We start from the raw sequence: 27,501 nt of genomic DNA, 5'->3' as shown, positions 1-27,501 counted from the left end.
CAAGATATTGAAGCGCTAATAACTAATAATAACTCAAGATTAATAAATGACACGATGAACACAGAACCATGACAAAGAGCGGTGTGAGAGGGGCTGACAACAACATGATAATCCTTATTGAGATGGGGTGGTGGTGATGTGAGTTAAGACTCTCTCTCTCTCTCTCTGTCTCTCTCTCTCTCACTCTCTCTCTCCTGTGCAGGGAGTTGACTTGTGGCCCTGACCTGAGATGGGATGGTGGTGATGTGAGTTAAGTCGTTCAACTCTCGTTCAATCTCTCTCTCTCTCTCTCCCTCTCTCCCTCCCTCTCTCTCTCTCTCTCTCTCTCTCTCTCTCTCTCTCTCTCTCTCCTCTCTCTCTCTCCCTCCCTCTCTCTCTCTCTCTCCCTCTCCCTCTCCCTCTCTCTCTCTCTCTCTCTCTCTCTCTCTCTCTCTCCCCCTCTCTCTCTCTCTCCCTCCCTCTCTCTCTCTCTCTCTCTCTCTCTCTCTCTCTCTCTCTCTCTCTCTCTCTCTCTCTCTCTCTCTCCTGTGCAGGGAGTTGACAGTTGGCCCTGACCTCTCCTGACCTTCAGTGGCCTTCCTGCTATTCTTCCATTCCTGGCCCAGCTCTACTTCCCTGACAACATTTCATGTGTCAAGTAAGAGAATAGATTGAGTGTATGTATTACTGTATGCTGCTGCGTATATGAACAGTGTGTAGTAGTAGTAGTAGTAGTAGCTCTACAGTAGCTGTGGCAAGAGAATGATCTGAAGCTGGAGCCTGATGACATGGGGAAGGAGAGAGCTAGCTCACAGTGCCTGAAGGCTAACACCATGTTAGATCGTGACGTTCGAATTATAAGGTTCTATCTCCATTTTTTGTCAAAATTGAGTTTTTTACATAATCTGATCCACTAGGTGTTTATTAATGCCTGAGTGGTGTTATTTTTAAAATGTTGACATTTTTGAGTTAGTAATTCATAAAATACAAAGGTTCCATCTCATAAAACATAATGGAATGTAAAAACTTTGACGCTCAATATCTCTGAACTGCCCTAAACGGAGATAGAACCTTCTCATTCTAAACGGAGATAGAACCTTATCATTCTAAACGGAGATAGAACCTTATCATTCTAAACGGAGATAGAACCTTATCATTCTAAACGGAGAGAGAACCTTATCATTCTAAACGGAGAGAGAACCTTATCATTCTAAGCTCACGAGATGTGCTTTGTTCTTCTCGCTGTGTGAGAGAGGGCAGCTGCTGGGTCTGATCATCCCTTGTGCTGGCTTTCAGTTCTGTGGCGTTAACGCTGTGAGTGAATTATTCTACCGATGTCACACAGTCTGGTGTCAAACCCTTCACCTGATGAGGTCATTCTGTAACTGATGTACAGTACAAGTGAAGAGCTGATTCGTGATTTTACCCACGTCTGATGAACTGCTGTCTTTTCAGCCGGGGTGGTCTGTGGCTCTCCCTGCAGGCCTGGTGTCCTTCTGCTTCTGTCATCAGCGGCACAGTCAGCTGTTTGGGCCTGTTTCTTTTTTTTCTGAGTGGGGCAGTCCCACCCATATTTTTCATTTTTTTTATTGACAGTTACAGTGAAGATTTAGACAGGAAGGATGGGTGAGAGAGAGAGAAGGGATGACATGCAGGATATGTCCCCGGCTGGAATCGAACCGGGTTCCCTGCGGTACATGGTCAGCGCTTAATCCACTACGCCACCTAAACGCCCCTTGGGCCTGTTTCTTGTTAGGATGTTCTTCCCATACATAGTGGTGAGATACTGACCCCACCCAACACACACTACTACATACTGACTGAACTTTTATTAAACCGTACCCAACAGTAATACATCCTTTTCTTTGTAAGCGTAGGCATTGTAAGCTAACAAACCTGCTTCATGTGGTGTTACTGGAACTCTGTCATAGGTAGATAGGTCCTGAGTGTTAGTTAGCAAGCAAATATGTGACAGCAGCTGGTAAAAACAGGAACAAGTCGGCAACCGGCCAAATGTTCTGACTTTTATTCTGTTTATTCTGTCTGACTTGTTCCCGCTTTCACCAACGGCTGTCACATATATTTGTCATTCTTTCACCAATACAATATGTTCCTTGAGTTAATGATGGTCTGTAACTGATGTAGGCCTAATGACTGTTCATATTTGTGTGTCTGAGTGGAGGATGGACTGGGACAATACTGTTTCCTGATCTTTGAGGCTTACTCCATCTTCAGCGCAGCATTCATGTTATACTTCACGTGACATTAGAATTATAAGGTTCTATCTCCATTTTTGTCAAAATTTAGTTTTTTACATAATCTGATCCATTAGGTGTTTATTAATGCGTGTGTGGTGTTATTTTAAAAATGTTGACTTTTTTTGTTAGTAATTCATAAAATACAAAGGTTCCATCTCACAAAACATAATGGAATGTAAAAACTTTGACGCTCAATATCTCTGAACTACCCTAAACGGAGATAGAACCTTATCATTCTAAGCTCACGTTCATCCGAGAAACCAAAGGAATGACTATGGAGGAAATCATGTAGGACTTACCTATAAGAACAGGGGTAATGACCTTGAAAAGGCTGACTTCATTCAACACCATTTTAAAATGTATAAGAATATGTGTGTTTTGTAAATTATATTTATCTAAAATCCCAAATACATTATATGATGTATTTGTCAAACAATACGTGATTCATTTGTTTAAGTGCCAAGTCAGTATGGTATATTATCATGATTTAAAAAGGCAAAATGCATTGTAGTGGTTTTTATATTATGTTATACTGAGTCTCTACAGTAGTGGCGAAGCTAGCACTCAAGGAAGGCCCATTTCCTTCCTGAGGGGGTATGAGCCAAGATATGTGTCGCAGTGAACAATTCGGAGTATGGACAGGGCCCATATCACAGATATGTAATCAAAGATGTGTATAATATGATTGGTTCCCAAGATTGGTGACCTCATGACCAAGGATGGTTCTATAAATATGAGTCCCACCATTGTTGGGGGCGGCTTTTGCTTCCTGCTTGCTCCTGTAACCATTTTGCTTAATAAAAGGCCTCTTTGAAGACAATTGATCGAAGCTCTTTGTGCTTTGTAGGTTATACTAAATCTATTAATAATCAATTAGAGGCCACAACAGCATCCTACGGGCCTTCTACAGAGCCACAACTGAGAGCATCCTGATTGGGTGCATCACTGCCTGGCACGGTAACTGCACTACCCTCAACCGCAAAGAGCTGCGGAGGGTGGTGTGGACAGCTTCCCTCCATCCAGGACATACTGTACACAGCAAGCGGTGTCAGCCAAGCCTGCAGGATCATCAAAGACCCCAGCCACCCCAACCAGTCTGTTCGAACTGATGTCGTCCAAAAGATGAAGCTACTTCCCCCAGGCGATCAGGCTCATAAACAATATAAACATAATAATAATAATGAATTAGCTTCCTCCAGTAACAATGACTTCCGTACCGCCACTGGTTCCTCATGTATTCAGCCTGCTGATTTATCTCTAGGTAATATTGTTCTCCAGCTTCCTCTTTTAATCATCTAATTCTATATATTTCCTCTGTGCTCTAAGTAAAAAAAAAATATGGGGGCAGTCCCACTCATATTTTAATTTTTATTGTGACAGAGACAGTAGAGATTTGACAGGAAGGATGGGTGAGAGAGAGAGATGTCCGCGGACGGAATCGAACTGGGAACCCTGCGGTTACATGGTCAGCGCTTAGTCCGCTACGCGACCTAAGCCCCCCTCTGTGCTCTAAGTTGAGGAGTTGTAGCTAGTATCATTCCCTCTGCATGTTCCAGCAAGAGATTTCTTCCATAGGTAGATGGAATTCCGTTTTGGAGATCTGTTCCTTGAGGATCTCTGGTTTTATAAGCCCCTCAGGCCTGGTGTATGGGGTCTTGGGCAGATTTTCCTTTTCCCCTTCTGACCCCTCATTTATCTCCATTCCTCCCACCTGGTTCCCCAACACTTGGCTCACAGGCCAACCCATCTGGTCGCTTAGGTTTCATCCTAGAGTAATACGTCTTGGTGTGCTATTTGACATGCGGTTACACCTTAACTGCTCCTCCTGATCTTCTGCCCCCCACCACTACGTCTCCTAAAGACACCCGCTTTCCCCTCTACTGTGTCCCTAAGAACTTCTATTGCCCCCCTTGTACTGTTTCTCTGTTTCTCCAGTGTAAAAATACAATAAAAGAAAAAATAAGGTTTTAGAAGAAAGTGATAGGAGAAGGTTTTTCCTTCTATCAATGGCCCCGGGCCTGAGCTAGATGACTCTTCCTGCTACGAATGGTGGACTGATGATTCACATGCTTAAATGTATTGATTGTAAGTCGCTTTGGAATAAGGCGTCTGCTAAATGCCAAAAATGTAAATGTAACATGCCTGGTAGGGTTGACTCTTGTTCTGCCAATGAACTTCCCCCAAGGCGTTGCCCCTGTAGCTCTATAACCCCCTCACCAGCTTGGTATCGGATGGACCCACTGTGACCCAACGCTTCGCCGTAGCTCTGCTACTCGATCTAACGCCCTTCTAATTCTTCCGTGAGTTTTCTTAAATGGGTTTGTGCTGGGTTGCAATGTATCGTTCAGCCTGTGGTTTAATACTGCTTCTGGTTCTTTCTTCTCACCCTCTTTCTCAGACATGAGGCTGTCATCCTCTGCATCACTTTCATCTTCTCCTTGACTTACTCGATCATCCACGGTCGCCGAGATATCGGCCCATAACATTGGCCACTCAAGCTCTCATGTTGCTGTCTTCTGGCCCGCCGTTCTAGTGTGGCAATCAGGTCTTCATTAGTTTCGCAGCGGTTAGCTGCCCGCGCCTTTTCGTTCCAGAGCTCTGCACTTATCCCTTCTATTTTGCCCATCATTTTTTAGAATTGGGTTGTGGGCTTCAGTCGTACTGATATGGAGTCTATGCTTCCTTTACAAGTTATGCATGTCTTTATCTTTTAGTAGGCTCCACCGCTCCACCAATTGGATCCATGCTCGACTGGCTTTGACTTCCTGAGGGGTAGACTGCACTCGAGTTGAGGCGGGATGGCATCCCCCCTGAAATAAAAAGTCAAAATCATCCCCTTTCTAAAACTGCCATCCCCTTTCCATCCCTTATCCCTCCTCATTTGATCAATGAACATGGTATTTCTGCTATTTCAACATTTAGTTTTGCACATAGAGTAAAACCCTGTGGGCGAGGGGGCACGCACACATGCAATGACATTTCTGCTGGTAAATACTGACCTCTGCTGTTAGTTTGCTTCTTTTTTTCCCACTTTTAAACTATTTGTCAGATACAATGCACTTTTTTTTGCAAGTACTGAAATTAAATAATGAAAACCCAAGTGCTGCCTTCTGGTCCTCTTCAGTGACTGTGCATCCAGATGATGTACATGTATAATATGTATATACCTGCACATGTATATGTACATGTATTACATACAGCAATCAACTGGTAACAACTAGACATGTAGAAATAATTGAAAAGTTGCTCAGTAAATAAGAGCTCTATTAATTAACTACTGCACTGTCAATATTAAGTTTGAGTTAATCAATAGGCAAATATACTGAACAAATGGAACAATTAGTATTCATAAAAGGGCAAAAGAATAGGCTGAAAACGTATTTTCTATGAACAATTTATTTATCTGGTCTTGAACAGGTTTAGTCGAACAGGCCGAATCCCATGTCGTCATCAGAGCCCTCCTCTGACTCCTCCTTCTTCTCCTCCTTCTTCTTCTCCTCAGCAGCAGCAGCTGTTAAGACAACGGTGATTAGTACACAATCCCAAAACCTTTGGGGTACTAAACATGGCCATAGTAAAGGAATTGCTACTAAAATATAAAACTTGATTCATTTACATTTTTACATTTTTGGCATTTAGCAGACGCCTTATTCCAAAGCGACTTACAATCAATAATTTGAATACTAAGCAGGTGAATCATCAGTCCACCATTCGTTGCAGGAAGAGTAATCTAGCTCGGGCCCGGGGCCACTGATAGAAGGAAAAACCTTCTCCCTATCACCTTCTTCTAAAACCTTTTTTTTTAAATTATTATTATTTACTGGAGAAACTGAGAAACAGCAGACATTGACAAGGCAGCAGACATTGACAAGGCAGCATACCTTGGCAGAACACCGGCAATTGATTTATTTATCTTTCTCTTTGTTTTGACTTGTCCGTCGGACAACTGCAGGAGGAAGTCCACTTGTCCGAACATAAAATGTACTTGTCCCGGACAAGCAGAGTTATCATCTGTTGATAGTCCTATTGACATCATACCAGCAACATACACTAGTTTCAAGTGTCTATACCTGTAAATATGTTTACACTCCCACTGTTTGATCTGTTTCAATAAAAGCAGCAGTTAACTTATATTCATAACAGGATGCCCTCAAAACCACTAATCTCACATATCGTTAGCCTCGTAGCATAATTGCCACAGTAGTACTGTGTGGAGGGGACTGGCAGAGTTGGCACAGGACAGCCAACTCTGTTAATTTACCTCCAGCATCTCTCTGGCACAACAGAAATATCCAGACTCTTACACAGGAAAGAGCAGGACAATGATTTGTGCAAACAACATGTTGATTATAAATGATGTGCAGGCTTTTTACAAGACATTGCACCTTGTCGCAGGGTTCACACGTCAACATGTCTAGACAAGCATCGTTAATTATCCACAAACTTTAATCCCACACACAAACGCAATTAGCATGCAAGTACCGTACAGTCCTCCCAAAGAGAGTCATCAAGGCATTTGACAGCCAATTGAAAATAAGGTGAACATAATCCAACACTGCACTGAGGACATCTACCCATACAGGGAATATTACAAGGCTCTGCAGCCCCAGACATGAGGGCCCATTGACGTGTCTATTAATTTAATATAAATATATTTCTTTCTTCATCTTCTATCATGACGACTCTGATCACTCTTCCTGCTAGAACTGGTGAATTGATGAGTCACTTGCTTAGTCAAACGTATCGATTGTAAGTCGCTTTGGAATAAGGAGTCTGCTAAATGCCAAACATGTAAATGTAACGGTGCTCTGCTCACCTGCAGCGGGGGCAGCAGCTCCACCAGTGCTAGCAGAGCTGGCCACTGCGACGGCGCCACCTGCTGGCATACTGGCCAGCTTGCCGTAACCTGTCAAAAAGATTGCAATTGAGTAAATGAACTGAACAAAGACTACTTTACTAGCCGTGTAGTGAGGGAAAATGCCCAGCTGATATGAAATGAATAGCAATAAAACAAGGAGTGGCATTTGTTAAAAAATTCAGTCAGTCAGTCTGACAATCTGTGTCATGTTGGTAAGAGTACAAATGATCAGTTTAGTGCAGCTGCAGAATGCTGGCAGATAAACGTCAGTCCAATCTGAGTCCATTTTTAGTCAGTGACGACTCTGCAACTCACCCTGGGCGATCACCTCCTCCTATTGACATCATACCAGCAACATACACTAGTTTCAAGTGTCTATACCTGTAAATATGTTTACACTCCCACTGTTTGATCTGTTTCAATAAAAGCAGCACTGGTACTATTATAGTATAGTAGGTTTACTACGTATACAGTAGTCATAGCAGAAACATCACGTCAGCCCTAAGTTAACTTATATTCATAACAGGATGCCCTCAAAACCACTAATCTCACATATCGTTAGCCTCGTAGCATAATTGCCACAGTAGTACTGTGTGGAGGGGACTGGCAGAGTTGGCACAGGACAGCCAACTCTGTTAATTTACCTCCAGCATCTCTCTGGCACAACAGAAATATCCAGACTCTTACACAGGAAAGAGCAGGACAATGATTTGTGCAAACAACATGTTGACTATAAATGATGTGCAGGCTTTTTACAAGACATTGCACCTTGTCGCAGCCTCGCAGGGTTCACACGTCAACATGTCTAGACAAGCATCGTTACTTATCCACAAACTTTAATCCCACACACAAACACAAAAAATGAACTGAACAAAGACTACTTTACTAGCCGTGTAGTGAGGGAAAATGCCCAGCTGATATGAAATGAATAGCAATAAAACAAGGAGTGGCATTTGTTAAAAAATTCAGTCAGTCTGACAATCTGTGTCATGTTGGTAAGAGTACAAATGATCAGTTTAGTAGGGATGCTCCGATTTATCGGCCACCGATTTAAATCGGCCGATTTCACTCCAAATGACTCGATCACGGCAAAAATGGCCGATCGCAAAAACCGTTTTTTTTTTTCTTTCTTCCTTTTCCCTGGGGAAGACAGATAACTGAACAGAAAACATAGGAGGACGTAACAGTATGTAAACCATGAAGGCCACGTTTATGATGTCTTTTATACAGCCATATCGACTGACTTGGGCTTCAGGCCCTAACTGGGTGATAGGCCAGACCTTTACTATGCCATAAAAATGGGTCTGCATTTGCTTGGCGCCTAATGGATCAAAACTTTTGTCTAAAAAGCAAAAAATATGTAGGCTATCCAGTCAGTAGGCCTACAGTTATGTATTTTTAAAAAAATCGGTATCGGTATCGGTTGATCTTGAGGAAAAAAATCGGTGATCGGTATCGGCCCCAAAAATCCAGATCGGAGCATCCCTACAGTTTAGTGCAGCTGCAGAATGCTGGCAGATAAACGTCAGTCCAATCTGAGTACAGACTCTGCAACTCACCCTGGGCGATCACCTCCTCCACATTTTTGCCACCGAGTTCAGTGATGACCTGGCGAGAAGAAGGGGGGACTGTCATTTAATTGTGTCACAGTCCATTACAGGGGAGCCATCACTTAAGTTGGTCAAACATTACCATAACATGTCAAATCTAACAGCAGATGTAAATAAATCACAGGGTTAGTGTTACTATTTTTAAGAAATCAATGCATGCATACAAACCTTAACAAATAGATATTTAGAGGTTAGAATGTGTGTGAAATCCAACATACCTTCTCCAGGCGTGTGTCGTCAGCCTCAATGCCTACGCTGTCCAGGATCTTCTTGATGTCCTTGGCCTGGGGGCTAGAGTTACCCCCCAGGGAAGCGAGCAGGTAAGCAGCTACGTAACGCATCCTGAGAAAAAACCATGACACAAATCACAACATCCACTTGTTAGCATGAAAAAAATGCAACAAACCAAAGGCCAGTCAGCCAGCCTTAAATACAGAGATGGGGAGATGCACAGACAGACTTTAATACGTGCCAATACAGACTGCTCTTTCCTGCTCTGAATGTCTAGACATGTAAATGCAGTGCACGTTTTCCAAAACACCAATAAAAAGAACAAGTAGACAAAGAGAAAATAGATTAATCCAGTGTCAGTAGTCAATGAATTTCCAAGAGCATTATTTTGGTGCAACTGTCAGATTAAAAAAAGCCCCAACAACTTTACATTAGTCTCATGAGACTTTCAACTATGTAAATTATGTTTAACTACATGAAGTGTAGACATTGACTTGAAATATTGACTTGTTAGATCATCAGCTGGACTGGCTTGCTTAGTTGAAAGGATAGTCACTACTTGTTTAGTTCAGCCAAATGCACCATTCAGCCTACTGCTATTAGGCTAAGTGGAGTTGCCAACATTGGAGCGACCCTCATCACATAACGGAGACGATCGGGGGCATCGAATAAAGCCCCAAAAAAGCCCAATAATGGGACGAAACTATATGTATCTGCCTTGGGCCTTCTAACTAAACGGAGTTCCTAGACCAGTCCTAGAGAGGCAACAGTGAGCGGGACCCACATGGTAACATGCTTCTCTAAGCACAATGTTACTTTTAGTTTAGCCTAGAAGATTCGGGGGGTATTACTTGAATGTAATGTTTAATGTTACAGTGATGTATCATACATGTGTTCATAGGGTTCATAATTACTTTAATAAGTCACTCACTTTGACACAGAGAAGGCGAGCGCGTGTTCACGGAAGGAACGCTGGTGGGAAAGGAAGCTGAAGGCGCGGAGGAAACGGAAGTACGGCACGTGGGGCGGGGAAAGTAAGAAAAATGTTTTGATTGGTGTACAAATCTGCTACTAGCTATGTTTTATACTGTATATTTCTATGTATTTTGTATTTTGAATTTTGTAACTGTTTTTAAATGTGTTGTTGTACGGCGACCTTGAGTGCCATGAAAGGCGCCTTATAAAATAAATGTATTATTATTATTATTATTAAAAAAAGAAACGTCATACATTCACGCATGCGCAGTGGTGGTCTTATACATCCACAATGTTTTTTATCCACGCATCAGGGTTGCCAGATGGGAGTGGGTTACCGCCGAATGAGCTACTTTTGATCGCAACGGGCCGGGGGGAAAAAGCATTTGGGCGGGTTAGGCTGGATAACTAGACTCCAGGTATCAAAATGTACGTTTTCTGACAGTATAGGTTTTGGGCTGTTGTTTTTTGGGGTGGATTTAGCGTTTTTTTAGATTGTGGTTAGGCTGGGAATTGTCAATCCCATCTGGCAACCTTGCATACATCCACGCATGCGCAGATGTCCGTTGGTCTGTCTAACCACCAGTGCTGCAATAACCACCAACAACTAACCAACTGGATATTTGTCTTTGCTTCATTTCCTCTTAGCTTTCATTTATCAATTAAGAGATTCAGAGACACCATGGCTTCGTTGGGGGAACCTGTCCGACTGGAACGAGGTAGATAGACAACTAATAATATTACACCAAAAGCCCTTGGTTAATATTAGGCTATAACAACAAGCAATAGCTAGCCAGCTAGCGGCTAACGTGAAACGCTTAACGTCTCATTTCATTGTTGTCATGTTGCTGGTTGCATTGGTTACAGTAACTTACTGTTATATTGGCCAGATATAGAGACCCATAACCAGATCATTTCTATTGTGAATTGTGAACTTATAGCTTAAACGTAACATTAGCTACTCATCCATCGTAAGTAGTATAGCTAGTAGAAGATCGAGCTAATACTCTTTAGTTAATCCTATTCCTCCTCCTCCACCAATCAGCGAGCAGCTACTGAGCTAGACCAGAAAGCTTGGTTTGCTCGTTTGACTTAAGACATATTTAAGGTTATGCTTATTATGAATGTATGTCATGTATGACACACCCAGCACCTGCTAACAGATGTCCAAAAACAGTAGCATCACCAGACACTGGTGGTTGCACTACAGTTACTAGTTGGTTTGTTCGTGTATACATGTGAAAAAAGCATAAATGCACCTACTGTAATGCCAAAACAAATTCCTATATGTGTCAAGCATAATGGCAATAAGCGTAATCTGAATCTGAAGTTAAACCATAGATAGAAACACAATTAAATATGTATTTCCGTCTGTTTGTGATGAAGCTACCCTCTCTGTAGGTTACCTATGTCTGCAAGCTGTTTTGACCAATTTGATGGAGTAGGTGGTAATGAGTGGCAATGCTGCAGTGCTTAGTTGTATGACGCTTTGTGGTGTAACCCAAACCAACCAGGCGTGACTCTTGTAGTAGAGTTGAGAGCATCTGCCTCAAGCCAGTTGTTTCCCAAAAGACACTCACGGTGGTCCACATGTTGTGTGTTCTTTCCCACAGACATTTCCCGTGCTATTGAGTTGCTTGACAAGCTCCAGAGGACTGGGGAAGTGCCACCCCAGAAGCTCCAGGCCCTTCAGAGGGTCTTGCAGAGCGAGTTCTGCAACGCTGTGCGAGAGGTGAGTTGAGGGAAGAATTCGGCTGTAGAATATCCAGTGCTGCTCACCTCACCAACTCGGGTGTTATTGTTTGAGCCGGGGCAGGAGACTTTGTAGCCAAAGGCGTAGTGCAGCTTGTTCCCTTATCACGTGTTATTGTTTCAGCTGGGGGTTGAGTAGCCGCGTAGCATCCTCCTCTATGCAAATATTATGGAGACTGCCATGTATCAGAATACACATTTACTCTGCCAAGACACAATAAAATCCTTCTTTCACTGACTCTTAACACTAGAACAGCCAAGTGAGTAAAAAAATAAATATACCTGCACTCAATTTCAGGACCCTCTTTTCATAACCTTTCCTAGATATGTGCGTTCTACCACCCAGTGTCCTTTTCAAAATCATAGCTTCCCATTCTAAAGACCATGGTCATTTGACCCCAGAGGTGACGCTAAGAGTAGGTGAAATAGGCACGGCTGTCCTAGTGTTAATGGTTCATCGGGTGGTTGTCCCCTTTGATGAGCATCAAGCTTGCCAAATGTGTCTTATAAATAAATAAAAGCACTTCAACTACTCAAGGGGGATACAAAGAAGCGAGCTGAGGGAGTTAAGCCAGCTAACTTTAGCTCCAACTCCAGATTTGATCAAAGTTAGCTCACAAATTCCCCAAGCTCGCTATTAAAATACGTTGCAATGGACATTTCCTCAAAGGGGGACAACCACCCAACAAATCCAACCCAACGTGTCAATGTCAAAGCCTCAGACTATAGCTTTGTTCCGAAATGCGTTCTTGCACTGTCTAGCGTGTACACCATACTTAGTATATGCTGTATATAGAGTGCAAAAATGTATTTTGGAACACTGCCTTTCTGTCCATAGTAGCACTTGTACAGAGGAGGGTGCTATCCGGCTAGGGCTTGAATCCCGCAGTTATGTCTCCCATAGCAAGATGAGGAACCCGGAATTTAAAGGTGGAATTTTATTTTCATGTGTATTTCTGATCAATTCATAATGCATCTCAAACTATCATTATTTTGGGTGCAGCTGCATTACATCGAAACGCGAGGTCTATGTTTACTTCCTAAAAAGTCCAGTGTTTCCTCTATATGCATTTATTGGTGGCGGGCCGCCACGAATGAATTTCCTCCGCCACAAATTGATTCAGTCCACAAAAACAAAAACTAAATAATAAATAAATTAAAAAAAAATCTGAACATTTTAGCTGATTAAAATATATCTGATCCTAGATCAGCGCTATAATGGATGTTGACTAAAAGTGCACCTAAATCCACGCCCATCTCTCTCTAACCGCTGATCCAAAATCAGATTAATGACATTAAACATTCAGTTGACGACGTGACACAAGGGCTCCTGATTGGTCTAAATGTGAACTGTGGTATTCTGTGTACAGGCCACCGTAGTGACATCAGGTCAGGTGGGCAGGTTACGACGAGACAACAAGAGACCGGTATTGTAGAGCTTACAGAGCGAGTTAAAATAAAGACACTACATTGAAATACAGAAGGACTCACGTGTATGTTTAATAGAATAACACGACATGGTGTCAGAAGTCCTGTAAGTGAGTGTTAAGAGTTAGATCGGCCGACAAGTGTAATTTGAGCTCGTGACGGTGAGAAGGGAGAAGAAAAGATGGATGCTAATGCTAACGCGGGAGCAGCTGCAGTCCAGGGGGGTATTCCATCAACGTCGCTAAAGGAAAATCCTGGCTTATTTTGGATAACTCTCGCGAGACTTGTCAGAATATGCCTGGATATTTTTAGGAACTCTCGCGAGACTTGTCAGACTAAACCTGGATTTTCTTTTAGCGATGTTGATGGAATACCCCCCAGAGAGCGGCGCCAGTTTCAAGTGCTACGTTCAGCATCCAGCCTCCGGATCAGCCTAGCATCTAAAAGATACAAAAAGCTGATCTAGCTAGCTAGGTGCACAAATAAGCTACAGCGGGAGAGCCATCAGCATCGGCTAGCTGTGTTGGTGTATCAGCAGACATTAGCAAGTCAAAAAACGATTCTTATGTGCCGTCACTTTAGCAACGACACAGTATTGTCAAGGGGAAAAGAAGGGGAGACGATTTTTTTATTGACAACGGAATTACATGCTGGAAAAACATGCATACACAGACAATAAGAGACACACGGGAGAAGTACGGGAAAACAGGGCTGATGTGGGTGTCATCAAAGGTAAGAGTTTGTTTTCTTTAACTCAGCTGATACTCAGCTGTTTACCGAATGCTCCATCTGACTGTGATTTTACTTCTGTAATTATTGTAATTCGTATTATATTATAGCTGATGATCTTTGTGTGTGTGTATGTGACTGTCAGTCACAAGTTTCTATTCTGTATTTTCATTAAAAAAAAATTGGCCATCCTCTAGTTTTGCCTGAAATTACGTCGCGCGCTATGCGCGCGGTCAGGGCTACCCGCCACCAATGTAAGAATTCCTGGAGGAAACACTGAAGTCTCATACTGCATTTAAATACGTCAGACAGGGGTTTTGCACTCCCACCTTGCTCAGTGATTCCCAGAGAGAGCAGTAGGTGTTAGCGCTTGTGCTGTTCAACAGAAGGACCTTGTGTGGGAGGGAGAGGGGGATCCTGGGAGTTGTAGGAATCAAATGGACAATTTGGAACATCAAGACTGATGAGGGCATTCAAAGCAAGACATCTTGAGTCAGAGGTTGTTTTAAAACACAGTTTTTATGGGATGTGTCTTCTATTGATTAATGAAAACAACAATTACACTGGAGTACAGGGTAACATTATGCTTTAAGCCTGAAAGTTATTGCCCTTAGTGTCATTCATGTAATTTCTTTGTAATGCCAAACAATGCACCACAAAGGGTGTTTGATCCTAATCATCATTTAGTTTTTTTCTGTCAAGAATAATACCTTTTCAGTCCACAGACTCAGATACTCAGCTGAAAGTGTATCCTCAATCAGCACAAACTAAACCTGCCAGTTTGATGAGGGGGGTAGAAGTGTAGCTCTCGCCTGTATGACTTTGAATGTTGTTGACTAACCTTTGTTTTGCCTCTTCTCCATGTCTCCTCAGGTGTACGAACATGTGTATGAGACAGTCGACATAAATAGCAGCCCTGAGGTCAGGGCTAACGCCACAGCCAAGGTACATCCACATTAACTACCTATACTATACTCAAATCGTATTGGACCGCAAAATACCCATAACACCTAGGATTGTATATGATTCATTACCAAACAAGTGTTGAATTTGAATTTGTTCTGGGTCTATTCATCGTTATGCTATCATATCATACTATCTTCTCAATTATGTCAGCAGAAATGTAAAACATCATACATAATGTCATATATCATCATATAAATTAATAATTGCTTGTCTTTTGCGTGTTTTCAGCTGTTGGCTTTAACAATCGCTCCTCTTGTTCGTTGTAGGCCACTGTTGCAGCGTTTGCAGCCAGTGAGGGGCACTCACACCCCCGCGTGGTGGAGCTGCCCAAGACAGAGGAGGGGCTGGGCTTCAACATAATGGGAGGGAAGGAACAGAACTCTCCTATTTACATCTCACGCATCATCCCCGGGGGCATCGCTGACCGCCACGGGGGCCTTAAGAGAGGCGACCAGCTCCTCTCTGTCAACGGAGTGGTATGTGCACACAGACACAAGCTGAAATACTATAGAAACTAGGACCGTAAAGCATATAAGATTAATCGGACCGATTAATCAACTCATGCCATACATTTTTTAGGGAGAGGGGGAAATCACCAAAAAACTCAGATAGCGACCAGCTTCTTTCTGTCAATGGAGTGGTATGTGCACACAGACAACAGCTGAAATACTATAGAAACTAGGACCGTAAAGCATATTAGATTAATCAGAACGATTAATCAACTCATGCCATAATTGTTTTAGGGGGGGGGGGAATCACCCCCCCAAAAAAACAGAGCAAGCACAAGAAGTTAAAGCTAAAGTGAGTTGGAAGCTCGGTTTGAAGCAATTCACACCCATTTGTCTTCATCTATGAGAATAGGAATGGCAATTCAAAATATGGATTTGGATTTCCATTATTTCATTGTCAAAGTTAATTGTAAAGTACCCTATTACTCTCCCACTAGGGATGGGAATCGAGAACCAGTTCCAGTTGAGAATCGGTAACAAATTGTTTGACGCATCGGACTCGTATGCCTCTGAGGTTATCGATTCCTTTTATCGATGCCGGCATGTTTTGCGCATCGGAGCAAGTTGTTGCAAAATGTTATGGTTGCGGCTTGATTGGATCTCTACAGCAGTGTTTCTCAACCCTCTCCTTGGGGCGCCCCAGCCGCACCGCATATTTGATCTGTTCCACCACCAGCACACCTGATTCAACTAATCAAGTACAAAGCAATTATGGTTTATGGTTATTATGGTTATGTAACAAAACAGGTAATAATCATGTTCATACAGTGGCAAGAAAAAGTAAGTATAAATGTGCCTTAAAATCTATAATTAAGCAATATCACACGAGAGGGAGTGTGTTATACTTAATATCAGCACGGCTGTGATTCGGTCATAGGTACGAGGCCGCCAGGCCGAGTACCGAAGACAATCACAGCCGTGCTGATATTCATTATAACACACGACCTCGAGTGTGATATTGCTTTTATACAACAGTTCTACAGCGCAATTTATTAGTTAACAGTAATAAGTGACAACAGATTATGATTTGTTTGTTTATTTAATCATTTATTTTGTCTCCGTCAAGAAGAAATAGTTCCACAACGGGACTGTTCAACTGGACTGTTGCCTAGTAATCTGAACACAAACTAGCTACTTTGTATCGTGGCTAGCTACTTTGTATCGTGTACATGTATTTGTACATTTCCATGTATTGTGCAACCAGTGAAATATGACTCGGTTGACAGTCGCTTTGGTGGCATGTGTGAATGTGATTCAGAGTCAGACCAGTTGACATCAGACAGCACGCTGCTCCATCGTTTTCTAGTGTGCACATTATAGTCAAATATCAACATAAGTCAACTCTCTAACAATGAATACGGTGAGGTATCCAGTAGTACACAGTCTATTCTAGCACAAGCAATTGAATCAGACGCGCCTCTTGAACTCACACTTACAAATGTCCGGAGGTTAGAACAGCAGTACGACGGCGCAGGTCCGCTCTACAATGTAGTCTAATTAACGGTCATTTAGAACACCTGTGCGGCGGAGTGATACGTATAGTTAAGTCCCAGTGCTGTTATACTATATATCGTAACTCATGGAATGCCTCTTGTCCAATCAAATTACTTGGTCGGAACTAACTGTTGTATAAAGTTACAATAATGAACAATCAATCAACTAATAACACACAAATGATTGTATTGTTCTTGTCCGCATTGAATACATCATTCAAACATTCACAGTGTAGGTTGGAAAAAGTATGTGAACCCCTAGCCTAATGACTTCTACAAAAGCTAATTGGAGGCAGGAGTTAGCAAACCTGGAGTCCAATCAATTGAAACAAGATACTTTGACTTATAAAAAAAAACACTCAAACATTTTGAGTTTGCTACTCACAAGAAGCATCTGCTGATGAGAGCGAAGCCTCTCAAAAGAAGAGATCTCAGAAGACCCACGATCAAGCATTGTTGATTTGCATGAAGCTGAAAAGGGTTACAAAGCAATTTCAAAGAGTTTAGATATTCATCTGTCCACAGTTAGACAAATTGTCTATAAATGGAGACGATTTAGTACTGTGGCTACTCTGCCTAGAGGTGGGCGCTGAACCAAGATGACTCCAACGCAGAATGCTCAATGAGGTAAAAAAAAAAAAAGAACTCTAGAGTAACAGCTAAAGGCTTGAAGGGATCATTGAAAGTGGCTCTCTGTTCATGAGTCTACCATACGTAAAACCTTGAACAGGCAGGGTGTCCATGGCAGGACACCACGGAGGAAGCTGCTGCTCTCTAAAACAACAACAACATTGCTGCGTGCCTGAAGTTTGCCAAAGAGCACCTTGACAAACCACAACGCTTCTGGGGAAATTTTGTTTTTGTGGACCGATGAAGGTTTAATTGTTTAGAAAGAACACGGCACACAACCTAAACGTGAAATCTCAAGACCACACTCATATGAATGTTCCTGTTATGCAGGCTCTGTTGCATGAAAAGACACACCACAAAGAGTAAAACCAATCACACAACACGTCATAACATTAATTAATGGCAAACAATCCAGTTCAGCTCCTTGTGGAGCCATCTGGCACCTGATGTTGCATGCCTGTGTCTCTACCTCAGAGGAGAGTGAGGCCGTCTAAACTTTGAGGTGGTAAATAAAAAAAAGAGTTCCTGTTTGGTTCAAATAGTATAAATGGTTCCTGTTTCCTCTGTTGACTACAAACAAAGCAAAGCACATCCATAGGTTTCTACTTGTTGTGTTGTTATATTGCACTAATGCTCTCTGGCAACAACGTTGGTGTTCTACTACCCAGGACCTCCACATTGTGAGAGACTGCTCATTATTACATGGTCCAACACTTTCACACACACACACCGCAGCCACACTCAACTCACACACACACACCTCAGCTCCCATTGGCTCCCACATAACTCGAACCCTGTATAGCAGTGGTCACCAACCTTTTTAAGCCCAAGATCCCTGACCTCGGCCTTGGTGAAGGCAAGATCTACCTATTGAAGCGTTGAGAGAAAAAGACAGCCAAGATAGTACTTTAAACTTAATGACGTTTATTTGCCTGTATTTTAATTAGATGCAATGCATTGGTCCAACATTAAAATTGATGCAACAACAAAAAAAAAGACTGTATCAAGCATATCAGGCAGCTGTCTTGCTTTAAGAATTGTACATAACTGAAATTCAATTCAAAGTTTGATTATGTCATTTCATTACAACACAAAAAAATAAAGGCATGGAATGATGGAATGGAGGAATGTATGATAAAATCATTTTGTTCATAGTAACGTTAGCTGACATTCTTGACATTTTGACACTTGACTGACTTAATTATTATTCTTACTTATTAACATTGACAAACATATTTACAATTAGCATTTTATAAAGTAGAACTGTAATGTGTACTTTCTCAGTCAGTGCTAAGTGCAGTCATCTTATGCAGCATCACTTTTCACATCAAAACAAAAGTAAAACTAATGTGTACTTGTGTCTCAGTCAGTGCTAAGTGCAGTCATCTTATGCAGCATTACTTTTCACATCGAAACAGTCATGTTACTCACTCAAGTCAGTGTGATGGTTGTGACTGGATACTGTCTACAAGTGCTTTGTAGTTTGGCTCATAGCTACTGACTGCCAGTCTGAGACAGTCTGTGAGGTGTCTGTCAGTAAGGCGGCTCCTGTACTTTGATTTGATTATTTTCATCTGTGAAAATGACATTTCACAGAGATACGTGGATCCAACGTAGGCACTCACTCTTAGTGGAATGGAATGGACTTTATTTGTCATTGCTACAGTACAGGTACCAAACAACGACATTTAGGAGGGGTGGCTCCCCTGGTGTTTAGGAAAGGAAAAAGAAAACACATTTTAGAAAGAGCATAGATGCATAAAATCACAAGAAGGTAAGGAGCTGGTTTACATCAATAAAGGCTATGTACACAAACCACTGTACTATACTGCACAGATAGTCAACTAGGGTTGTCATATTGCACAAAAAGTATTTTTTCACATTATTTTAAAGTGTCACAGTTTGCAGGCTTGAAAATTTACATGTTTGTGCCTCAGCACTAGCTGCCATACAATCCGTCCGGACTGTCCTGGGCCCTAGTGCCCATGCAGTGAGAAGAGGAAACTTCTCTCTGCTGACAAGTCCCCAAAAGTCACTGTCCCTTGACCTGGCTTTCAGCTCTATGTCATTTTGTAAATCAACCATCTCCATGTCAACTCCACTTGGCAAAGTAAATACTTGCTGGAATTTGGCTGCTACCTGCTCTATATCAATGGGCACAAATGGGTTTGAGACAAATGCAGCAATATCTGCCATGACATCTAACTCACCAAAACGCCGATTGAACTCTGTTGCCAGTTTGTCCAGGGGAGCACAGTACTGCTCAGGGTGAAAAGCATCATTGTCTTCCAAGGCCTGTGCCATTTTCTCCAGGTTGGGAAAGTGTGTCAGCCTCCCATTCTTTAGGTGTGTGTGGTCCAAACACCGAGCTTGGCCTTGAACCCATTTACTGTGCTTATCATGTGGGGAAGGTGTCGGTCTTTTCCCTGCAGCTCGTAGTTGAGTGCGTTCAGTTTTTCGGTTATGTCTGTCAGGAACCCCAGGTCCAGTAGCCACGCATCGTCTGCCAGTTCCTTGTGCTCCTCGTTCCTTGTAAGTAAGTAGGCCTAAGTAAGTAAATCTTTATTTATCTAGCACCTTTCATACAAGAAATGCAGCTCAAAGTGCTTTACAACAGGAATAAGAACATAAAGTGAATAAAAACATATATAAAAACATATACATGCATATAATGAATATAAAAGCAGGGGGAAACAGTAAAAAGAAAAAGTAAAGATCTGACTTTCCACACCAATTTAAGACCTTTGCCTATGAAAATATTTACTACCACTTGCCTTGTCGACAGGAACGTCTTGATCTCGGGCAGCAAGTCGACAAATCGCTGCAGCACTTTGCCGCGACTCAACCACCGCACATCAGCATGGAGAAGCAGGTCTCCGTAAGCAGCGTCGAGCTCGTCCAATAACGCTTTGAATAAGCGGTGCTGAAGCGCTTTCGCTCGAATCGAGTTGACTCACCACCAGTGTCATTACATGGGAAAAGTCCAACACCTTACCAGCCAAGGCCTGCTGATGGATCACACAGTGATAATTGACGAAGGAGGGAAAATCAGGGTCATTACGACACAGTCCAATAAATCCATTGCGCGCACCGCGCATTGCTGGGGCCCCGTCAGTAGTAATCGCCACTAGTTTATGAATGGGTATGTCATTTTCACCGACATATTTTTTAAATTCATTGTAAATATCCACACCCCTCGTGTTCTCCTTTAAGTGCAAAAGAGTGAAGAAATCCACCTTTGTTGTAGAATCCTGGAAAACCATTTTGACAAATGTTTTTTTTGCGAGTCACGTAGCAGTACTATTCTCTTATCTGATTGGTCACTTTCATGCAGCATTTGCGACACAACAGTTTGCTAGAGAGAGAGAGAGAGAGAGAGAGAGAGAGAGAGAGAGAGAGGCGCGTGCAAAACATAGGCTCTTTGTGTATTTATTTTTTATTTTTATTTTTTTTATTTTTTTATTTTTTTATCAATCAAAGATCTACAGAGAAAGTCTCAAAGATCGACCAGTCGATCGCGATCGACGGGTTGGTGACCACTACTGTATAGGCTACTGATTAATCTGCGCAGCGGAGCACCATGAAAACGTATGGTGACGGCGCACCTTGACACAGATCATGAACATAATTGGTGACAGTGCACCACCCGCACATTGACAACAATAGTCAAAATAAATCATATTCATAATTAAGTTGTTGGAGCTCCATGAAAACCGAATCGGTGACCGCACCTTGACACAGATCATGAACATATCGGTGACAGCGCACCACCCGCACATTGACAACAGTCAAATAAATAATAATAATAATAATATTATATACGTATATATTATAATAATTTCTCTCTCAGTGACAGTGAGTGTCACTTCGCTAGCTAGCCTAAGATACCTGCTGTGCTGTCTTCTTCTTCTTCTGTGCAGAATGTGGACGCGCAGTAACGGTACGCATGTCATGCCTCAAACATAACCCAAAATTCCTCCGCGCGCTTTGCACATTTTCTTATCAAATCACCCGGCAGTAATCCCTATTTAAATTTAATTTAATAGAAATGTAACATTGAAGGATTAGTATATATTAGTATCAGTTTATATTGTAGAGACTCAGTGCTTGAGATCTTATGATCGTATGATACGATAGTTCGAGGGCTGTGGGCCCTACATGATTCTGGGCCCTAATGCAGCTGCATTACCTGCATACATGGTAGTTACGCCACTGATCCCAACAGTGAAGTACGGTGGGTAATCTGCGGCTGCTTTGCTGCCACGGACAGCTTGCCATCATCGAGGGGAAAAGTAATTCCCAAGTTTATCAAGGTATCCTACAGGATAACGTCAGGGTGGCTGTCCACCTGCTGAAGCTCAGTAGAAGTTGGATGATGCAGCAGCACAATGACCCTAAGCATCAAAGTAAATCTACTACGGAATGGCTTAAAAAAAAAGAAAATCCGCCTTTTGGAGTGGCCCAGTCAGCCCAGACCGTAACCCAATAGAGATGCTGTGGAATGACCTCGAGAGCCGTTTACACCAGACATCCTAAGAATATAGCTGAGCTAAAGCAGTTCTGTAAGGAAGAATGGTCCTCCTGAACGTGGTGCAGGTCTGATCGGCAGCTACCCTAAGTGCTTGGTTGAGGTTATTGCTGCCAAAGGAGGTTCGACCAGTTATTAAATTCAAGGGTTCACTTACTTTTTCCACTAGCACTGTGAATGTTCAATGGGTGTGTTCAATTAAGACACGAAAGATCACATTTTATGACCAATTAATGCAGAAAACCAGGAAATTCCAAAGGGTCTACGTTTTCTTGCCACTGTACATGGGATGAATTAACGTTAATTTGAATGAATTTAAAAAGACGAAAATGGCAACGTTAGTTAACGAGTATCTACTGTCAACATCATTAAAGTTAGCAACAGAAGGCTAGCTAACGTCAACATTATGTTAACATGATAACGTAAAATGTTTGACCGCCAGCGACATTGAACTTTGAACTCCTTCCCATAGGGATAGCGGCCAGAAAGTTTGGCCACTTTGTCTTTGACTAAGAAACCCTAAATGAAAACGAACGCTGTACAAATATTCTCCCATTTCATCCATTTCGTTCAAATGTTATGTTCAGATATTATACACCGTGTTCAGAGACTCGATATAATAAAACAGCCATGTGTAGGCCTACTTTATTTCCACACAGTAAATGTATCGGCGATAAAGAATCAAACTGATAAGCTGAATCGATAATGGAATCGGTATCATCTTATCAATTCCCATCCTTATCCTCCACTCATTGTTAAACAACCACTTTGTTTTTTTTCTCTTGAGATGTTTGCCCCCTCCATCGAGTCCTTTAAATCTAAGCTCAAAACTCACCTGTATTCCTTAGCGTTCCCTGACTCACTCTGACTCCTGCCTTGTTTGTTTTGACGTGTTGTTCTGTTCCTCTGTTGTTCTGTTGGTTATTTAATTTTCTGTTTATTTACACTTTAGGAGTACTTTTACTGTAAAGCACTTTGGTTGACAAGTGTTATGTTTAAATGTGCTATATAAATACATTTGATTGATTGATTGATTCTGTTTCCTCCTGCGTCTTGTTGCAGAGTGTGGAGGGGGAGCACCATGAGAAAGCAGTGGAGCTTCTCAAGGCTGCTCAGGGCACGGTCAAGCTGGTGGTCAGGTACACCCCGAAAGTGTTGGAGGAAATGGAATCACGCTTCGAGAAGATGAGGTCTGCAAAGCGCCGGCAACAGAACAGCTATCCCCAATAGTTGTCCCACAACTGACGCCCCGATTCCCACATCCCCTCCCTTCATCCAGCCATCTGTCCAAGTCTTACTCTCACCTCCCTCCTCAGACTTAGCACACTAAAACAAAGTTAAGTTTGTAGCCACTTGTATTATATTACGTACTACTTTTACTCTCTGGTATTTTCTACACCCCACCCCCTGCATCTTTTTACACTGTCCTACACACTGCAACTCCAAGTGAACACTAGATTGATCATGTTTCTAAATGTAGGTGGTCATTCACACTTTCACATGTGCATTACCTTTTGGAACAGACATTTTGGATGCTTTTTAAGGACCTTTGAGACCAGCCCCAAAGGTTCATTGATTGAAGAGGCTGTATTTTTTCTTTCAGTATAGCCTTTATAAAGTGCCTCAGGGCAAAAACAAATGTATTTAATCTTGTACTGTCATTCAGACGGCCCTTATTTTATGTTGGTTATAAAAGTCAGGTAAAATGAGAACCCTTGCATGACTTGCTGAGCATTTGTTGCAGTACACTTTGCACACTATTTACCACAGTAAACAAAACAACGGGATGAAATATTTGAATAGGGAATACGTACGTCATTTTCCTTTGCAGAAACAACACATAACTGCAAAAATAACCCTAAAACATCTTGGACAACTTTGCTCACTGAGAACACATAAGGGAAGTGAGGCCCATTATGTAGATGAGGATAGTTTTATGTTGTTAGCTTTGGTTTTTCCCTTCTCTTAAAATAAATAGTAGGGTAGTTGAGTAAATCTGTCCCTTTTAATATGCACAGTATTTTCTCATTTAAATGTGGGCACAATTAACACATTACTGTTTAGGGCATTGTAAACCCTCTTGTTCTTATTTTCAAATTATTAAGAAATCGCTGGATTTATTTTTAACATCATGCTGATGTTTTCAATGTCTTACAAGCATAAAAAAGGATTGTGCTGTCCCTCATAAAATATTCAGCTCCCTCCAACTTTTGCATCCCATGAATCATTTACAGCCTTCACATGCGTAGGTTTCAGGGGGCTGGGAGAAGGCTCACTCAGAGGCGGAGCACTAGATGCAACATTCTGATAACCTTTTCCGCCTTATATCCCATTTCGAGACCTGAGGCTATTCTGACATTTCAATATTTCAAAAGAGCAATAAGTTAAAACCTTTTGAAACCAGGAGGTTTTTTTTTCGCAGAGAGGGTCAACAAAATGTTGAGATCCCATCGATAACTGTATTTAAGTGGCCCCCTTGCCATAAAATGCTGATTTCTCACTGAAACACTACAACTGAAGTATGTAGCCAACTCAATAACACTACGTATTATAGATAATAACTTAACATGTGCATGTAAAAGTTAATGATAAAACACAACACATTTCCATTACCGCCTAACAGTTTGTCTCAGAAAGGGACAATTCACATATGATAGATATACGTTGGTATGCAGTGTGGAGCAGGAGATACATCCATTGTTTCTCATGTTACAGTGCTCATGCTAAGCTATGGTTGAGTAAATGAAGCCATATTTTTGATTGGTGACTCTCAGGACCAAATTACTTGATGGTGATCCATAAAATGAGGTAAATGCTATTTTGGTAAACTGTAATTTGAAGAGAAGACATTAGAATTTTGTCTCACTGATGTCAACAGATATATTCGTTTAGGCATTTTAGACAGGTTTGTGCTGTTATATTTAGACAATTGTTGTGTTAAAAATAGAAAGCGTGTTCAATATGTTAAAATTGTAGTTTCCTAATTTCCATCAAGCAGTCGTGGAAGGTTAGAGGGTCATTATAAATAAAAACAGCACTGATACATGGAAATTCTGTCCTGAATCATTGTAAGAGGGAGGATATCGGATGCACTTCAGCATGAATCTAAGACAGCTTGATTTACTAACACCTGTTTTAACTGAGTTAAAATGCTAATCTTAACACACTTATTATATTTCCGTCACTATGGATTCTAACCCATTTATCAAGTTTGTTACTGTACATGTCAGTGTGTCCTTCAATACAACTAACTGTATTGTCCTTGTTACTGACATTGTAATAGACTTACCAGAATGTTCATGACAGTTACTTAGCCAACTCTGGCTTTGTGAAACGTCCCTCTAGTTTCTACCAGTAATTCCTGCTTATATTTCGGAAGGGTCAATAGAATATTTTTGTAAGTGTTTTTTCTTTTGATATTTTTCTCCTTTTTTACAAGTGATTTTCATGAGGAATTTCCAGAAATTATTTGTATTCCTTTTTTTGAATGTTGTTCTGTCCTTGTGTTTCGAGTACCAAGACCAAACTTGCAACATTTATGAGAACAATTTGATATCATATTGAATGTTTAATCTGCTAGTTTTGGATTGTTACTTAAAAAGTGTGGTGTCCTGAGTTTATTCTGTCCATTTGTTTTGCGTTACATTGATGTGGATGATGTATATAATAATTGTTTAGATCAAAAATAACTAGATTCAAAGCTGCACAAAATAAATTATACAGTAAAGTGTTCTGTTTTGTATGTTTGTTTTATTGAACTCACATTTTTCAAAAAAGTTGATCATATAACCGTTGCATCATCTAATATAATCACTGAAATGAGAACAGGAACAAAAGCCATGTTGCTGTACTTCGTACTGTAGATAGATAGCTTCCTACATTTTAGGTTAAATTAGATTAGATATTGTCTGTTGAATCTGAAACTAGCTTTACATCAGATATGCATAAGAGTTTATCAGCAGAATGTCAATAAGAGGGCAATCATTTGATGATTGGACAAGGTTACAGCACGTTTTTATTAACTAATAGTAGAGTAATATTGTAACCCCATGTGGTAAGTTTCAGAGGAATGGGAGGAATTTTCCCAAATGGGTTTAGATAAAGAATTGCAGAATGAAATTACAATATGTCTATTTATACTTAATTTTGTTGGGTATTTGTTTCCATCGTACTGTGAAAGCCGATGTGTTTTCTTTGTTGAAACAGGAAGAGTCCCAGACCACACCAGGAATCCACCTGTTTGATGAGGGTCTTTGTTTAAACAGGAAGAGTCCCAGACCACACCAGGAATCCACCTGTTTGATGAGGGTGTAATGAAAGTAGACATGTCAGATTCCTGTTTTTGTTTGTTTCTTTGATATGTTTTGTTATTACAAAAGTGACAATTACAACATGACTATGGCTTACACTAATATTAATACAATTCCAAGAGTAATTGCATTGTTAACTTACTACACAGGAATAGAACAAGTTCATATGAGTGTTACCCAATAAAGATTTAGGACAAAGAAGCAACGTCTTTTTCTGACTGATTGAATGTTTTAGGGTTTCATGAATTATAATCAGGGTTGTTGTTACTCTGCATATATGGCATTGATTGATTCATGTTTGAATGGCGATACTGAAATACTGTAATGGTACGTTGAATGTATGAGGAATTATGAGCACTGCACGTCAGTTTCATGTATCGGGACCAAAATGGTTAATTCTTCATTAGGGCTCCTCTTTGAAATGTGAATAGCTTCCTGTCGTGTTGAGACCTCGGACAAATCCCACTTAACCCTAACCCATTAAACCATGTGCTTGGAACTAAATAGAAAGCCAGGCATCAGTTGCAAAACTTTGGTTGTTGTATTGGTATTGGCTATCTGACAAAATGATGTAATTCCATGAATTTAGAATAGGTTTATATATATTTGAAATGTATATCATGGTTTGACAACTTCTAATAACCCTGAAGGGAAAGGGTGGTTTCTAACACCTGGTAGCTACAGAACTCTCTCCAGACCTTTGAACACATACCTGTGATGACGGGACATCAGCTCTGGTCCATCCAAGGCGGTCCTCCAATCCAGGATGATGAATTCTGATCAGGACCGGATTTAGTAGAACCAAGACAGCGAGTCATCCATGTCTGTGGGCTTCGAGTTGCATGTTGTATCTCTTAAAGCGTCACGCATCAGTTGTGTGTTTTTTGTGTATATATTGTAGGCTCATGTAATGCATGCATGCATGTTTGTATCTATGTATGTATGTACTGTATGTATGTATACACTGTATGTATGTATGTATGTATGTGAAGTGCCTACAGTATAGAAAGTCTATACACCCTTTCAAAATGTTCACCTTTTGCTGCCCTAGAGCCTGGAATCTAAATGACATTACATTTATTCTCACTGATCTACACTGCCTACTGGACACTTTCAAGAGTTGTTAAAATGAGCTCAAATGGAAATGTTCAATAAGTTCAATTGAGGATATCTTAGTGCTCATGATAATGATGATAGTTCATGTGATTTGGCTTGTCTTTGGATGGTCCCTATTTGGATGGGAAT

At 41.3% G+C, this 27,501-nt stretch overlaps 2 protein-coding genes across 2 annotated transcripts; one reads left to right on the top strand and one right to left on the bottom strand.

The window, feature by feature from the left end:
- Window positions 1-5,615: 5,615 nt before the first annotated feature.
- Window positions 5,616-9,918, bottom strand: rplp2b (ribosomal protein, large P2 b). The gene is made up of 5 exons (XM_080529850.1): window positions 9,868-9,918; window positions 8,924-9,047; window positions 8,655-8,703; window positions 7,054-7,143; window positions 5,616-5,748 (listed from the first exon to the last, which is right to left on the bottom strand). Exons 2-5 carry the CDS (start codon window positions 9,044-9,046, stop codon window positions 5,657-5,659), a joined length of 354 nt encoding a protein of 117 aa, XP_080385976.1. The 5' UTR covers window position 9,047; window positions 9,868-9,918; the 3' UTR covers window positions 5,616-5,656.
- Window positions 9,919-10,509: 591 nt separating this feature from the next.
- On the top strand, window positions 10,510-25,645 carry lin7c (lin-7 homolog C (C. elegans)). The gene is made up of 5 exons (XM_080529844.1): window positions 10,510-10,630; window positions 11,525-11,643; window positions 14,694-14,765; window positions 15,053-15,262; window positions 23,009-25,645. Exons 1-5 carry the CDS (start codon window positions 10,594-10,596, stop codon window positions 23,174-23,176), a joined length of 606 nt encoding a protein of 201 aa, XP_080385970.1. The 5' UTR covers window positions 10,510-10,593; the 3' UTR covers window positions 23,177-25,645.
- Window positions 25,646-27,501: the final 1,856 nt, after the last annotated feature.

The sequence above is a fragment of the Nansenia antarctica genome (genome assembly GCF_963989245.1).
Source record: "Nansenia antarctica genome assembly, chromosome: 4".
Lineage (NCBI taxonomy): Eukaryota > Metazoa > Chordata > Actinopteri > Argentiniformes > Microstomatidae > Nansenia > Nansenia antarctica.
Note: the sequence above shows the minus strand (reverse complement) of the source record. Positions and strands in the feature narration are given on the sequence as shown.

Bases quoted from the DNA above. Each gene is read 5' to 3' on its own strand.
- rplp2b (XM_080529850.1), bottom strand. From the start codon at position 9,046: ATGCGTTACGTAGCTGCTTACCTGCTCGCTTCCCTGGGGGGTAACTCT. The intron at 8,704-8,923 runs GTATGTTGGATT...TCTTCTCGCCAG, and splicing joins ACGACACACGCCTGGAGAAG to GTCATCACTGAACTCGGTGG. The intron at 5,749-7,053 runs GTGAGCAGAGCA...TTGTCTTAACAG, and splicing joins AGCTGCTGCCCCCGCTGCAG to CTGCTGCTGCTGAGGAGAAG.
- lin7c (XM_080529844.1), top strand. From the start codon at position 10,594: ATGGCTTCGTTGGGGGAACCTGTCCGACTGGAACGAG. The intron at 11,644-14,693 runs GTGAGTTGAGGG...ATGTCTCCTCAG, and splicing joins TCTGCAACGCTGTGCGAGAG to GTGTACGAACATGTGTATGA. The intron at 14,766-15,052 runs GTACATCCACAT...TGTTCGTTGTAG, and splicing joins GGGCTAACGCCACAGCCAAG to GCCACTGTTGCAGCGTTTGC.